Below are 17313 nucleotides of genomic sequence, written 5' to 3'. Positions count from 1 at the left end.
AATGGAAATGTTAAAGAATATGCATATTTCTCAGCACTTTTTATCAAAACAAATCATGTTCTGAGGCACAGAAAAAGTATGAGTATAAAAAAGTAAATCTACTAAAAATTCCAGACCATAATGCAATAAAAATAGCAATTAATATAGGGAACACAAGCAAAGGCTTCAGATGTAAATATGGAGACAATAATGCAATTGGATTAAAATACAAATCATGGAGACAAAACAATGCTAATGAGACAACATACCAAAATTTTTGGAATGAAGCTGAAGCAGTCCATAGAGGAAAGATCATATCCCAGAAACAAAACAGAGTTAATGAACCGTGTATGTAATTTTTAAAATGGGGGAAAAAAATCAACAGATCAACAAATTCCAAATAAGTATAAGTGGGAATATCCTGAAAGTTAGAGAATAAATAAGATGGAAAACAGACTATGGAAATAATAATAATTTAAAAAACAAGTTTAAAAGGCTGAAAGACTAGCTAATCTGATTTTAAAAAGAGAAAAAAAACCAAATTAATAAAATGAAAGATTATAACAAGGAAAATAAATGTAAACCCTACTATGCATTTTGATAGCAAAATTGGAGAATTTAAAAGAAATCAATGACTTTCTTGAAATATGTAGAATATTCCAATTAAACCACTCTATCATCTCAGAAAATGGAACTGAACAGGGCATAAAGAATTCTATTAAATATGTACAGAATACTCACTACTGGTGTTATACAATTTACTCTGGAAACATTCAACCCAACTAATTGGATGGTCATGATACCTAAACCATAAGACAATAAAACTTATAAAGAGAACTAAACATCAATGTAAGTAATATTTTGACAAGCATTTTATATAGGATCCTAGCAAAAAGACCACAACGATATATCACTTTTAAAAAATCACCATGACTACAATGAATTTATACCAATAATTCAACATTAGAGAGATAATTAAAATACGGTGATTGTATTTCTAAGTAACTGCAATCAGATAATCAACAGATGAATAAAAAGCCTTTGACAAAGTACAAAATTCATGGATGTATATTTCTAAAAATAAATAAATAATAATAACAAAATAATTATATTATAGGGAAAGAGTTAATAGAACTTAGTTTTGTAACCATAAATTACAAAATTATTAACAGGCTCAAGTGCTAACTTAAAAGGGAAAGGGAATAAAATCAATACAGAAGTAATAAAATGGAAGACTATATAATCTTAAAAACCATAAATTTAAATGGAAATGTATTAGGAAATCCATGAAAATGAAAGAGTATGGCAATGTAGATAAGAAAAATCCAACAATTTGCTTTTATGTAAAGAACACATCTAAAAATAGACATATATTGAATGAAAAGGAGAGGCTAGAACAAAATTCACTAGAATTCAGATGATTCTGCCCCCCACCCTCCAAACCAAGAGCTGCATACAGGCTATCAGAGAAAGCAGCAATAAAAATTCAGAATGTCAAGAGTCCCCATAATAAAATAAAAATAAAAAATATGGGCACAGACTGACCATTTAAAAATATGATTCAAAACTACAAATCTAAAACAAAAAGCTACCATATAAGTGCAGAAACACTGAAAACTTTCTAAATAAATACAAAGGTGAATCAAGAATGTCTCCTCTCCCCACTATTATCTAATATTGAAACTCTAGGAACAGTAATGGGACAAGAGTAGGAAATTAAAGGCATTGGCAAGGACATGTCATGATTGTCCCTACTGGCAGTTAATATGATGGTATGCTTGGAAAACCCCAGAGAATCAGCAAAGAAACTAATTGAAACAATTGTTTCAATAAAATAGCAGGATATAAAACATTTCCATGAAAGCCACTGACATTTCAACATAATATTAAGGAAATTAAGTAAAAAATATTAGTCTAACATGCCGAATCAACCATATTCTTTTTTAAACATGCAAACTGTAATAGTAAATAATAATATTAAACTGTTTTCATGAGCAATCCATCTTCCTGGTCCTCTGTGTATATGAAAATGCTCAGTTTGATGATGTTTGTCAAGAATAGAACAACAAAAACCAAAAATAATAGTGTATTTTTGAAAAATAAAATCCAGGTTCTATGATTCTTAATCCAGTGTTCTTTCCATTAATGCAAATCTTCCTATGTCCTATTCTTTCCATTGTCTCCCATTTTGCTTTAGGTAGAGTTCACTCTAGCTCTGTCTCTTCCCCTTTCCAACTCCAGACCTCAGCAGTCTTTCCCTATAGCTGGTTTACTGCTTTTCTTTTTTCCCCTATTCCTCTGTGTATAAAGAAATATTTATTATGTTTATTTTTTTGTTGTTTGGTCTTGACCAATACAAACCCTTCCACTTCTGAGCCTTGGTTTCCTTATTTGAAAAATGAAGAAGTTGGACTAAAAGACTTATAGGCTCTGAGAGTCTTTCAAGGTCTATGAAGCTGTGTTTGAGGAAGTTGGAATACTTCCTCAGCATCTCAGAAGGTAGCACCTGGATATGGTCTCTCTATCTCTGCATAGGTTCTAGAGCCATTTCTAGCTCTAGTCTTGGATGGTCTGTGCCTTGTAAGTCTCATGGGTCCCCTATGTAGCCCAGCATATTGCTCAATTAATGTTTGCTAACTGCATAACAGGTACACACTATAGATAGATAGATAGATAGATAGATAGATAGATAGATAGACAGACAGTGTGTGTGTGTGTGTGTGTGTGTGTGTGTGTGTGTGTGTGTGTGTGTGTGAAGCAAACTTGCCTCTTCAGGATTTGGTTGGGGTCAAAGTTTGAAACAAGCTTAACAGGGTCTTAGATCAACTGAGGATGACAAATGCATGATGGATCATCTGTGTAAATAAGCTAGATGCTAAAGAACATTCCTCCCTTACTCTCCTCATAGCCAAATTCTACTCATTCTTATAGATCTCATTTTAGCCCCAGTCCTAGGGAGCCTCCCCAACATTCCAACCCATTATCATTGCCATAGATGTTCTGGGCTCTAGAACGGATTGTTGGTGTCACTCATTAGGAATTTAATCATGGCCTTCTAATTTGTATCTATCTTCCCACATAGATTATTGTCCTCTGTCCTAGTCAGCCTATATCTGGAGTACAGTTTGGTTATTTATGTTGGGATGCCATGTTTTAGGAAACAAGGGTTTCAAAACCCAAGGATAGATGCCATAAGAAATGATAAGCAGATTAATTTAAAAAAAAAACTTGGAAAGAACTACATGGCATAATGAAGACAGAAATGAATAGAACCAGGGGAACATTATATACAGCTATAAATATAATATTTGAAGATTAACTTGTGAATGTTCACCTCCAGAGAATGAATTGAAGAGTGGAAACACAAAAGACATAAGCTATATATTTTGTTGGATGATGCCTTTATGGTGAGGGGAGGGGCTGAATTTAAAAACAAAACAGAAAGAACCTAGATAGAGGCTATAATTCAAGGAGACAAACTTGATCTCATTTGGCCTTTGTGTGTATGAACACAATTCATACAGAGTAAATACAAGTTAAGCTTACTGTGAAAGGCATCAGTCAAGAGTATACTTACTATAGACCACCAGGCCAGAGAGAAGAAATAGATGAGCTTGGAAATCAGATCATAAACCTACCACAGAGGATTGATTTAGTAATAATGAGAGACTTCATTGGATACTCTCTCTCTCTCTCTCTCTCTCTCTCTCTCTCTCTCTCTCTCTCTCTCTCTCTCTCTCTCTCTCTCTCTCTCTCTCTTTCCCCCTCTCCTTCTCTCTCCCCCCTCCCCCTCTCCTTCTCTCTCTCTCTCCCCCCCTCCTCTCTCTTTCCCTCCCTCCCTCTCTCTCTCCCTCTCCTTCCCCCCTCTCTCCCCTCCCTCCCTCTCTCCTTTTTACCTATCTCCATTCTTTTCTCTCTCTACTTCCTTCCATCTTCAACTTTCTTCTTTCACTTTAGATCCTTATATTTCTCTCTCTTCTCTTTATCTCTCATCTATATTTCTGGTTCCTCTTCCCATTCCATCCTCTCTTTTCCTTTCACTATCTGTCTCCTCTCTATTTCTCCTCTTTCTTTGCCTCTCCTCCTCCATCTGTCTCTCTCTCTCTCTCATTCTCCCTCCCTTTCTCCTTTTAGCTCTTTTTTCTCTTTCCCTCTCTCTGTCCCACCATCCCCAGTCTTTTTTAAGTTCACAACTTGACTCATTGAACATTTTACCTTTCAAAAGGTACAGGAACCTATAAAACAAAATTTAAAACTGGATCCAATTCTCATTAATAGGAAAGAACTGGTGGCTGTGGTAGAAAGGATGGGAACATTGGGTAAAAGTAACCTAACCACTACTCCCTCCTAGAGCAGCTGATGATAAAGAGAGGAAAGCTTGACATAGTCTGACATTCAGCCTACATCACAAGGAAGGAGAATTTTGAAGGGTTCAAAGGAAATTTGGCAGGGAAGGATAGGAAACGTGTAAGAAGGAGATTCTAAAGACACAAAGGGAAAGAAGCTCAATGAGGAAGAATAATAACATCTGACTGCAGAAACTGATGTGTATGCATGAGGAACTCAATAGCTAACAAGATTTTTTCAAAAGTATGTTCAGAAGATAGAAGGAAGGGCAGGTAATAAAAAGAACATGATATAGCCCTGGAAAAATTAGCAGCAGTGCAAAGGCTCAGAAAGCTGAGACTGGGATGGGAAGTTAGTTTCACAAAATAGATACATACCGATTTTAAGCTGTATTAGGGAAAGAGGAGTATCAAAGAAGAGATAGGATGGTTATTTGGGATGCATGGTGTAAAAATGGAGATTTTGAACCCTAGACTTCATTCCCCAGAAGTCCTTGGTATTTCCCAGAATTCCCAATAATCTCACCTGAGTCTCCCTGTTGGTGAGATCACAATTGGTATTTAACTGGCAGTAATGCCTCCCACTCTCTCTCTCTCTTTCCTTTGCAATGATGCAGTGGTAAGCTAAGCGCAGGGATTTTAAATGGGCTAACCAGCCATGGGCACGTGGTTTTTTATTTTGTATCTTCTTTATTCCTTGATTTCTAATAATCCTTAGTAAACCTCATAAAATATAATATTTTATTATTAGAAATATAATTTAATTTTTACAATGGGATGGTGATAACTGACAGAGAAAAGGTGGCACTGCTCAGTATTCCTTTTGTTTTTGTTTTTTTCTACAAAGGAAAATGTTTTTTACAAGGAAAGATGACAGAACAAGATAACTAATCTGGAGGGTATATGCAAGATGGTAAAAAAAAGTTGGTAGCCTTAATGAGTTCAGGCCCCTGAGCCCAGTTGAACCCCATCCCCAGTTTCAGAAAAAAATGGTAAGATGGAATGGTGCAGTCAATGTCAGTGATGTCTAAAGGACTGGAGGGAACAGCAGATGAGGCCATGGAGGGAAGGCCTCCTGCAGGCCTGGAGAAAAGAAAATGCCCACATTTTCAAGCGAGGGGAAAACAGAGCCTGGAAACTCTAAGCCTTTGATTCCTGGGGAAACCCTAGAACAGATTGTTAAAGAGATAATATATAACATGGCTTAGCCATGCCAAGCCATATTTTAGGAAACTGACCCCGCAGTTCAAAACCCAAGGAAAGAGCCTGTGATAAAATCCGTGACCTCAAAAGTCTAGGCCCCAAAGCCCCCAATTTAAGCCATGACTTGGATAAAGTCATAAAGAGTGTGCTCAATCAATGTGTAGCTGACACAAAGCAGAAGAATCAGATGATGTATTGGAGAGCAGTCAGGACTCAGAAAGTTATCGGCAGGTCAACTAGAACATTGGGCAGACTGTAAGCTGCAACACGTTATAATACGTCACAAGTTCAGGAGGTATGGTTAGGTTAGAGAGCAGGGTCTGAAAAAGATCTGGAGAGGCAGCTGGGAGGTCCTGGGTTCCAATGTGGCCTCAGACACTTCCCAGCTGGGAGACCTTGGGCAAGTCACTTCACCCCCATTGCCTAGCCCTTCCTGCTCTTCTGCCTGGGAACTGATACCAAAGATTGAGCCTAAGAGAGAAGGTGTTAGTGGACTCTGAGCGTGATGAGTTGGCAGGCATTGTAGTATGACAGGCAAAAAAGCTAATGGCATCTTGGGCTATGCTAAGGGAGGTATGGCGTTTAGCTGTGAACACCATGGATTAGGAAAGACTGACAAGCTGGCACACTCAAAGAAAGGCAATCAGAATGGTGAAGCTGGAGCCTGTGCCACATGAGGAAAGGCTGGAGGAATGGGAGAAGTTTAGGATGGAGAAGAAAAGGCTAAATGTCATTAGGTACTCAAAGGGCTGTTGGGTAAAGTAGAACTTCAGTGTCCTGGGTTCTAGGTTCCCTCCCAGCTCTGACCTTCTCTGTTCTAGAGCCCATCTAGCTCTTATCATTTTATGTTCTAAGGTCCTTTCCTGCTCAAGCATTCTGCATTCTAAAGACCCTTCTAGTTTTTATACTTTTCTCAGTATCATCATTTTGTGTTCTGAGAGCCTTCTCCAATCACAGGTGCTCTGTTCAAAGGTCCTTCTCAGCTCTTTCATTTTGTGTTCTAAGAACTTCCAAGTTCTAGGATCTCTTCCAGTTCTGACATTCTATGTCCTAACACTCCTCCCAGCTCAGTGTGTATTTTAAAGTTCCCCCCTCTGATCCGACACTATGCTCAAAGGCCCAACACTCTCTATCCTAAGGTCCCCTCCTCACTCTGACCATTTACGTTCCAAGGTTCCTCTTGGATCAAGCAGTCTGGGTTTTGTGACATTGTGTTTTAGGGTTACTTTCATATCTGGCCTCAGATACTTCCCAGCTGGGTGACCCTGGGCAAGTCACTTAACCCTCACTGCTTAGCCCTTACTGCTCTTCTGCTTTGGAACCATCGATTCTCAGAAGAAAGGCAAGGGTTAAAAAATCACTTTCAGCTGTGACAGTCCAGCTCTGACACTGTGCTCTAAGTTCTATCTATCATCTCTGATGTTCTCTACTCAAAGATTGTTTCCAGTCCTACTATTCTAAGTTCTAAGGTACCTCTGGGCTCGGCTGCTTTGTTTCTTCTCCGTTCTGGCATTCGATGTTTCCAAGTCCCCTCTAACTGTTTTTTCCTTTTCTTTTCCCTGTCTCCCCCCCCCCCCCCGGCCTAGCATATTGCTGGGCAACTACGAGCACTCAGCAAATGGTCATGAATTGAAATGGGATCCATTATGGCACCAATTTACACAGTAGTCAGTAAATTTGCCACCCCTGAAGCTGGCTTGTGTTAAAACCAGAAAGGGGTTTTTTGAAAGGCTTCGATCAATTATCCTGTGACAAGCCAGCATGATGGGTCATGAAGAAGAGCGGGGTTGGTGCTGTGGATGGCAACAGCACCAACTGTTGCCAAGGCACCAGCACTGGTGGACGGGGGCGATGGGGCGGACTCAGTGATGGCTCTCTTGTTCTCCCCAGAGCTGGCATTTATTAGACATTGTCTGCTGCTCTAGACGAGAGAGGCTGAGAGAAAAGAGGCCATTCAGATGGGCACATTCCGAAAGCCCTAGCCTCATTAATCAGAGAATAACGGCACCTTCCATTTGGATCATCACATTATGGTCACACACGTGTACAACCCAGTGGAACTGCACGGCGGCTACGGGGGGGGCTGGGGGGAAGGGGAGGGAAAGAGCATGACTCTTGTAACCAAGGAAAAACATTCTAAATGGACTAATTAAATAACATTTTCCAAAAGAATTCTTGCCCATTAGCTCATTTAATCCTCAAAATGGCTCTGGGAGGCAGAGGCGGCAAATTGGCTCCTAGAATGGCAGAGCTAAAAGACCTCCAGAACAATTTAGCCCAACACGTTGGACTTTACCAAAGTTTCACTTCATAAAGGTACTAAAGAGATGACAGAGAGAGGACTTGAACCCCAAACCTAGGGCTCTTGCCATGATACCATACTTACTGCCTCTGTTAGCACCTCCATTTTATACACGGGGAAGCTGAGGACCAAGCAGGCAATTGGATAACTGGATTTTAAAGATGGACGAGACCTTGGAATGCCTCTACTCCAACCCCTTCATTTTATGGATGAAGCCCAAAGGTATGCCACAGCTAATTGTGACAAGACCAGGACTCGAACCCAGTCTCCTGCCTCTAGCTCTTGCCACAACAGTATACTGACTCGAGGTATGGCCAAGGAAACCAAAAGGAGCCACCTGTCCCTTTCTCTTATGTCTTAGGATCCCCGTTATGCTCTTCTTCCAGGCTAACGCGGTCTAACCCCGCCAGAGGGGAGCAACATCAAACTGCCACGTGGGAATCTCAGAAAATTTTGTGGCATTCTCAGCCCCCAAATAGCTCCCAGACAACAATCTCATGGCCTTGCTCCACCACGGAACGTGGCTCTCCCTTAGCCCCAACCGTGAGCCCTGAATTCAGGTTCAGGATTCCCAGAGTGGGAGGCCTCTTGACACCCAATCCCATGGACTGAAATACTGGTCCTGCACCCAGTAGTTGAGAAGGGAGGATGCCGTGGCAACAAGAGCTCTAGGCATCCAGTAGACATAGTAGATAAGGTAGGTGGCAGCTGCTCATTGCCTAGTTGTGTTGGATTCTTCATGACCCCATTGGGGGTTTTCTTAGCAAGGATCCTGGAGTGGTTTGCCATTTCCTTCTCCAGTTCCTTTTCCAGAGAAGAAAACAGAGGCAAAGAGAGTGAAGTGACTTGCCTATGGTCACACAGTCAGTAAGTGTCTGAGATCAGATTTGAATATAGAAAGGAATGTTTCTGACTCCAGGGCCCATGCTCAATCCACGGTGCCACCCAGCTGCCTTCGGTAGCAGCTAGGTAGCACCACAATGCATAAAATGCCAGATAAGGCATCAGGAAGACTCGAGTTCCAATTCTGCCTCACAATTCCTGGCTAAGTGACCCTGAGCAAGTCACTTCCTTTCTGTCTGCCTTAGTTTCCTCCTCTGCAAAATGGGGATAATAATAGCACCTACTTCCCAAGGTTCCTAAGAGAAGCAAATGAGATGTTGGTAACACGCATAACATAGTGTTTAGCACATAAAAGTAGCTTAATAAATGGCAGCTTAAAAAGATAAGGCCACTAAGACAAGGATTTGGGAATTCTATTATCAAGTGGAAGCCAGATGGCCCACAGGTATTGGACAGAGTCTCCCTTGCACCCAGGAACAAGGTGGGAGGTAGTGTTCTTAGAGAGGCTCAGAATTACAGCTCAGGGGCCCAGGGGCAGAAGTCTAGAGCTGGAAAGGAGCTTAGGAGAGGAAACTAAGGAGCCAGAAAAGGGAAGTGCTCACAGTGACATGGTTAATAAGTCTCAGACTCTGGATTCAAATCCAGGACCTCAAACTCCAGACCCAGCATTCTTTCCTCTATTTAAACTGAGGCCTGTGAACATTAAACAACAACTACCACCACCACCACCAAATACTTTGTTTTTTACTATCTTATCACTTATAATATGTAATAATATGACGTATAAATATATAACATAAGCACAAACTATTTTTCATATAGCCAGTTTCTTTTGTAATCTCATGGATTTTCTCTTAGGTGTTTAAAAACCTGTTTCGGAGGAGTCCGTGCGCTTCCTTCCCCAGAAGGACTGACTAAGGGCCTCAACAAGAGTGAAGAAGCCCCATCTGCAGCCCATGGTGCCTCTCCAAAAGATAATCTTCTAAGAAGGGCCCTTCCTGGAGGGCCCTTGGACTCCGTGGGGATGTGGTCTCAGGCGGTGGGGAGCTGCCCATTCCTGGCCGACTTCCAAGCCGAGGGGTTCAAGATGACTACTCGGTTGGAGTGTCATTCCCACACGGAGAGGGGTTGAACTCAAACTGCCCTGAGATTTGGAGATGGAGATAGCAGTGCTGCCGTCCTTGTGGGAGGCTGCTTTCCAATGCACTCACGGAAATGATCTCATTCCATCCTCCTATCACCCTTGGAAAGTACCATGGACAGGGATTGTTCTGTCCATAAGATGGACAGATGGGGAAATGAGGGGCAGCTAAGATGACTAGAACTATAGAATACCAGAGCTGGCAGGGACCTCAGAAGAGTGAAAGGGCCTGATTTTGGAAAGAAAAGGTCCGTGGCACAGCATCTAGGCCTCGTTTTATAGATAAGGAAACTGAGGCCTGGAATGGGGAAATGACTTGTCCATGGTGCTACATTGAGTGAGTGGCAATAGCAGAACCAATTGGGAGGTTTCCTAACTGCTGGGATGCTACTCCTTTTTGTACCCAGTCTGGTCAGCTTGGGACATGGGGCTTTTCAGACTTGTTGGGACCCCTCCAGGAGGGTAGGTGCGAATGAGAGCCTGTGGGAAAGAGAAGATTGCCAGGCACTGCACCGCTTCTAAAACAGTGAATTCTCCAGGGATGTTTTCAGGCTGTTTGCTTCCCCCTTAGTTCCCCTCCTCCAGAACTGTCTAGAGCTGAGCTACAGAGAAGAATCTGCAATCAAAATGTACAGTCAGTCCCTCAGGGGAAGAAGACCCACACTCCTCACATTAACGGTGGCGGCAGCGGCGGCAAGACAGCCCTGCAACAACCTTGCTGTGGTGATGACATTTCAGAAACCGAGGGAATCAAGGGAAGGCAAAGGAGAAGGAAGGGAGAAGAGGGAGAGGGGGAGGAAGGAGGATAAATGAGGGAGACATGAAGTGGTGGGGAGAGAGAAGGAGAAAAAGGGAGAGAGATGGAGAGATGGGGAGAGGAGAAATGAGGGAGGGAGGAGAAATAGGGGAGAGAGAAAGAGAGATGGGGAAGGAGGAGAAAAAGGGAAAGAAGACAGAGGGAGAAGAAAAGGAAGAATAAGGGTGACAGAATGAGTAAAGGAGAGACTCAAGAGGAAGGAGGAAGAATAAGAATAGAGAGAGGAAGAGGCAGCTAGGTGGCTTGGTGGATTGAGGAACAGGCCTGGAGACAGAAAGTCCTAGGTTCAAAACTTCCTAGCTGTGTGACCCTGGGCAAGTCATTTAAGCCTAATTGCCTGGCCCTTAGTGATCTTCTGCCTCGGAACCAATTCTTAGTATTGATTCTAAGATGGAAGGAAAGGGTTAAAAAAAGGACTAGAGAGGAAGTAGGATGAGGAGAAAGAGCCAAAGAGGAAAGGTAGATGAAGAAAAATGAGAGGAGAAAAGAGAAGGGATTAATGTAAGGAGAAGGAAGCTGAAGGAGATAAACTGTCAGAGCTAGAATTGCCCATTGGACCATATAGTGTTGTATCTGGAAAGAGCCCTGGGACATAAACACATGGTTGGAAGGGCCTTTAGCAATCATTTTCTCTAACCTATTCATTTTATAGATGAGGAATTTGATGCCCAGAGAAAGGAAATGACAGGAGGATCCTAGATCAAGTTCTGAGAGAGCCTTAGAGGTTAGCTAGGCCACTCTCTTCAGTTTACAGATGAGGAAACTGGGGCCCATGCTGGGGAAGGAATTGGTCTACGATCACACAGGAACCTCACTTGAGCTCTGGAGGCCAGGTAGCCCAACTTCATCATATTACTGGATGAAACGAAGGCCTAGAGAGGCCAAGTAACTCAGCCAAGATCCCAAAGGTAATGTCAAAGTGAAATTTGAACTTTAGTCTTCTGACTTCCTAGTCTCTGTATCAGACTGCTGCTCAAAGCAAACATGCCCCGGGGCACAGTGGGAGAAGGAAGAGAATGAGAGAAAGAGAGGGGTAAATACACAGGGAAAGAGATAAAAAAGGACAGCAAAACAAAGAGAAGGAGCAAAAGAGATAGAGATAGGAAAAGACAGACAGGCAGGCAGACAGACAGAGAGACAGAGAGAGGAGGAATAAAAAAAGCAAATGGAGATTGGAGGCAAAGAGGAAGAGGAAGATTAAAAGGAAAGCATTCAAAAGGAAAATTAGGGAGCAGAAGTGCAAGGAATAGGCTGAGGAATGGAGAGAATGAAGGAAGAGAGACTATCAGAAAGGGAAGGGCAGGCAGAAGTCAGGACAAGACGGGAAGAGGGGATAGTGGTCACTCACCCTCACAAAGCTGGCAGGAAACCATCCCTCTTCATCATCGATCTGGCCCCACCACCAGTCCTTGTTGGAAGCATCCAGGACCTTGATGACGTCACCCGCCTTAAACGCCAACTCCCGGTTGGCCATAGTGACATGATCCCATACTGCCTCAGCACTTACGATGGAACCTCCGCTGATCAGCTAAAGAGAGAAAAGCAGAGGCTTAGTCCCCAGTGATCAGCCACCTTTAACCCCACTCACTGTCTAGCACCCTGACCCACTCAGAATTCCTAAGGGGAAAGGAGATCATTGAATTGGACTGACTGCCCCTCCCACTAAGAATCTAATCAACTCCCTGTCATCCAGAGGGCATGAGCACATATTCCTATGGGGACATAAGATTTGGGAGCTAAGAAAATCCTCAGGGACCAGCTGGTTTGAGTCTGTCATTTTCCAGAAGGAAACAGAGGCCCGGAGAGGATGAGGGATGCCTCTACCATTTGTGAGCCCGTGTAGGGCTTATCCAGGTTACTGGCTCTCTCCTGCTGCCAGGAAGTACACTAGAGGAACAGAAATCCCTATCCATCCACCTTCCCATAGAGTGATCAGAGGGGGTGAGCTGGTACCAGCTCTCATTTTCAATATTTATGCTACCCACATCCTCTGTAATGGTGGAGAATAGAGATTTAAGCAGATCTTGTTCAATCTTTCTGGAACCCCCTCCCATCCCCCTGTATGACATATGCCCACATTCGTGACACATACAAGAAACAAGTCCTGCCAGTCTTTGGCTTTTACCCTGGAGGTAAATCTAGTACCTAGCAAGGTCAATAATGGAATGGGAAGGAATTCTCTCCTTCCCAAGATGCCCTATGTGCTCAGCAGGTAGTCCCTATGATCTCCTAGATGGGGAAGCTGAAGCCTAGAGAAAAAGGATGAATGACTCATTCAAGGTCAAACAGAAAGTCAGAGGCTAAGTCTAGAGTCTGCCTGGAGCATGAGGAAACATAACCATCAGGACTAGATTACATGAGTCAACAAAGAGCCATCTTGCACCCAAATCCCCTTCTCATCACCACAACATACACACATCCAGACTCTGTCAAGGATACTCTGGGGAGATCAAGGCTGTATGTAAGCAACATAAATACTCCTCATAAAGGACCCAGGTCTCCCAGACAGGCTCATTCCTGGCCAGGCAATCTCAAGCATGCCAAGCATATGGCATCTTGGCCAACGGGATAGTAGTTTAGTCCTGCCAGAATCTGGGAGTAGAAAGAACCCTTGGAGGTCACTTCTGCCATCCCTTGCTTTTCGGAATGACAGTGATTTCAGGCAGATGGATCACAGAATCTGCATGGGAAGAACTGGACCCCCAAAGCTGTAATCTTCTCTGACAACATGCTCCACATGGGAATCCTCAAGCCTCCTCAAAGCTTCCAGGGACCAGGAACTCATTATTGCCCAAGGCAAGCCCATCTGACTTTTGAACAGCTCTGCTTGCTAAGAAATTAATGCTCCTTTCTATGTAAGTGAAGCATGACTCCTGGTAACATCAGAGGGACCTAAGATGGAAGGCTGGAAGGAACCTCAGAGGATAGGTAAGTCTAACTTTGCCATTTTACAGAGGAGGAAACTGAGGTTTAGAGAGGGGAAGGGAATTGCCTAAGGTCATACATACATAGAGATAGAGCTGAAAGGGACTTCAGGGGCCAGCTAGTCCAACTTTTCTTTTTTAAATAAACCCTCACCTTCTGTCTTGGAATCAATACTGTGTATTGGTTCCAAGGCTGAAGAGCAGTAAGGGCTAGACAATGGGAGTCAAGGGACTTGCCCAAGGTCACCCAGCTGGGAAGTGTCTGAGGCCAGATTGGAACCTAGGACCTCCCGTCTCTAGGCCTGGCTCTCTATCCACTGAGCTACCCAGCTGCCCCCTAGCTAGTCCAACGTTGTCATTTTAGAGGTGGGACAAAAATGGGGGACAGGCAGTCCATTTCAGAGTTGGGATTTGAACCAAGGTACTCTAACTTCAAATCTAGTATGCTTTGCGTCCCCTTGCTACCAGCAACTTCCATTCTATATTCCTAATTCTGACATTTGAGGTTAAGGAGATTCCTTTTATCCAGCTTCTAAATGGTGGGTTGGGGAAGGGGTGGCATAGAGGGTTAAACAATAGCCACCTTCCGATATCTCAAAAAGCTGCCCTCTTTCCTCTAAGCTAGCACCCACATTTCTTTCAACTGAGCCTCTTATGGCAAGGCTCTGAAGTCTGTCAATTCCTTGGGTACCCTTTTCTGATTATTTCCCAGCTTATCAATCGCCCTCCTAAATGAACACAGCCCTGTAGGTGGGCTCTGATCAGGGCAGAGGGCAGTGGGACTCAATTTCCTCCCTCTGGACCCTATACCTTGGCCAATGAGTTCTGAGCTTGAGGGTTTTTTGGTTGGTTGTTTGGGGAAGGGGAACCGTGTCACTGTTGATCCTTACTGACGGCCCTTCTAACCACATCTCCCCCTGCCCCTACCTGATGCTGGTGCCATTGACTTTCTAAAAACTCAAGTATACAACTTCACATTGGGAGCCCAATGTTTTGTTTTGTTTTTCCTGATGGAAAGCACCTTAGGGATAAACTATTTGAACACTTTCTTTTTAAGAGAAAAAAATGACTTGTCCAAGGGCATAAAGAAAATCAATGGAAGATTGATGTGACAGTAAAAGGGAAATGACAAATGTTGGAGGGGATTGGGAAAATAGGAACATTAATGCACTGTTGGTGGAGTTGTGAACTGGCCCAACCATTCTGGAGAACAATTTGAACTCTGCTCAAAGGTTGTGAAACTGTGCATATGCTTTGACCCCAAAATGCCGCTATTAGGTCTGTATCATGAAGAGGTTTCTTTAAAGGAGAAAGATTTATATAAACAAAAGTATTTCTAACAGCTCTTTGTGCTGGCAAAGAATTGGAAACTGAGAGGATACCCATCAATTGAGGAAAGGCTGAACAAAGTTGTATATATAACTCAATCTTGATGGGATACTATTGTGCTGTAGGAGATGATGAAGGGGTTGGGGGCAGCTAGGTGGCTCAGTGGAGAGAGCCAGGCCTAGAGTCTGGAGACTCCAATCTTTCCCCAAACATTTCCTAGTTGGGTGACCCTGAGCAAGTCACTTAACTCCCATTGCCTAGCCCTTACCGCCTTTCGACCTTTGGAACCAATAATTAGTATCATTTCAAAGTCAGAAGGGAAGAGTTCGAAAAAAAATTTTTTCCCAGAAAAACCTAGGAAGATTTATGTGAGTTGATGCAGGGTGAAGTAAACAGAACCAGGAAAATACATTAACAGAGTATTGGCTATATTGTAATTCTGGTCAATGTAGTGAACCACCACAACTCCAAAGATTTAATCATGAAATGCAGAGAACTGATAGACTCAAGAATACAGATGGAAGCATTTCCCCCCTCTTTATTTTAATTATTATATAATTGTATATATATAATATATATAATTATATTATAAGCAACAGTCAGGATTTGAACTCAGGCCTTCGGACTCCAGTCAATGCTCTTTACATCAATTTCCTCAGCCCTATCCTGAGGGCAAGTGTGATACAGGGGAATGGGTAAGGGATTGGGAGTCAGAAGACATGGGTTCAAATCCCTTCTCTGTCACTTAGCATCCATTTGACTTTGAGCAAGTCACTTCCTTTCTATGAAAATGAAGGCATAGGATTAGATTAGACCTTGAAGGTTCCTTCTAGTTTTAGACCTATGAATCTTATCTCCCTGGCATGTGCAGAATTGCCCGGCTATGGAGAGGAGAAAGGCCTGGCCCAGGGAAGATGCCACCTAAGTAAGGTAGCACCCACAGACTCCAAAAGTCTAAAGTGGTAGTCCTGGGAGAGGTGCTGTGCAACAATCCATTTGATAGGTTAAGTGAATGAAAGTTAACTCAATCAGTCCACTGCACCCAAATGGCTCCAGACTATCAATCAGACCATACTTCATAGCCCAGACAGCAGTCCACTCTGGTTGGTCATCCTATCATCCACATATCATTTCCCTATTTCTGCCCCTTACTATGGGGTCAGTAATGCAATCAACAGGGCCATAACACCATTGTTCCTGGACAGGGTGTGTCAATTGACTGTTCTAATTCTGGATAAACTAGCTTCCTAGAAACTTCTTCCACTTTCATCCCTCCTCCCAAAACATTTCCTTCCTAGGCTACCACTCCCCTCCAAATGCTATTTCATCCTATTAGAATACAACTCCTGGCACAGGGGGACCGTCTCACATTAATATCTATTTGTATCCCCAAGGCTTGGCACATAATAAGAACTTAGTGAACACTTTTTCATTATTACATTCAATTTTGCCCTTGCCATCCATAAGCTTCAATTTGACAAGAATCTTAGAAAATCAAATGTTAAAGAGTTCCAAGGGATTTCTGAATAAAAAGAATTCCCATTATTATATAGTGTTTGGGTTATAAAGTGCTTGCCTCACAATACTCCTGTGAGGTTAGTGGTGTAAACATTATTGTCCCCATTTATCGCTGAGGAAACGTAAGATCAGGAAAGAGGCCTCAGAATCAGGATTTGGATTCCGGTTTTCCCAACTTCAGATTTGGTTTTCATTGTATAGGGCTAAAAGAGATTTTTGAGATCCTCTAACCCAATTACAGAGGAGGAAACTAAGGCCCAGAGATGCAAAAGGATGTGGACCAGATCACAAAGTCCAGGCTTTGTGTCTACAGACATGTGCAAGAGAAATTGGCAATGATATGTACCTCTGCCCAATGGAGAGGCCAGGAGCAACAGGGAACTAGCCCTTCCCAAGCCCCAGTCCTCTGCTTCAGGACCTCTCAAAAACCTGGGCCCTTAATCAGATCCTAAATCTTTGGGGTAAGAGAAATGATTTTGAATTCAATTCTTTAAGGGTGGGCCTACTGTGTGTCCTAGGCACTGGAGCTACAACTCTGTCCATAGAACGGGTTCTACTCTTTTTCTTTATATAGATACTTAGCTCCTCTGGTCTAACCTTTCTCCCCACAAAGACAGCCACAACAGTAGGCAATCTGCATCACTTGTGAAACAGTACCACTCCCAGGGCAGTTAAGAAGTCAAAGGGCTCCTATGGGATGTCAGGAAATCTGATTTCTAGTGCCCACAACAATCTAGAACTATAGTGTGACCTGGGACAAGATTTGAACCCAGGATCTCCCATTTCAGGGCCTGGTTCTCAATCCACTGAGCCACCCAGTCGCTCCCTACCTAAGTGTTTCATAGTGACATTTCTGAAAAGGGCACTGGAGTTCCAAAAACCAGGCCGGAGGCTGGGTTCTGTCCCTCACC

General features: G+C 42.9%; 1 protein-coding gene across 10 annotated transcripts in view; it reads right to left on the bottom strand.

Moving 5' to 3' along the window:
- The window catches only part of ARHGEF9 (Cdc42 guanine nucleotide exchange factor 9), a 288936-nt gene that overhangs the window by 82221 nt on the left and 189402 nt on the right, over nt 1-17313 (bottom strand). For all 10 annotated transcript variants that reach the window (XM_056808819.1, XM_056808820.1, XM_056808818.1 and 7 more), the window contains one exon: nt 11980-12159. In XM_056808819.1, the coding sequence (XP_056664797.1) occupies nt 11980-12159 (180 nt within the window). The remainder of the gene's footprint in view (nt 1-11979; nt 12160-17313) is intronic.

The sequence above is a fragment of the Monodelphis domestica genome, chromosome X (assembly GCF_027887165.1).
Source record: "Monodelphis domestica isolate mMonDom1 chromosome X, mMonDom1.pri, whole genome shotgun sequence".
NCBI lineage: Eukaryota > Metazoa > Chordata > Mammalia > Didelphimorphia > Didelphidae > Monodelphis > Monodelphis domestica.
Note: the sequence above shows the minus strand (reverse complement) of the source record. Positions and strands in the feature narration are given on the sequence as shown.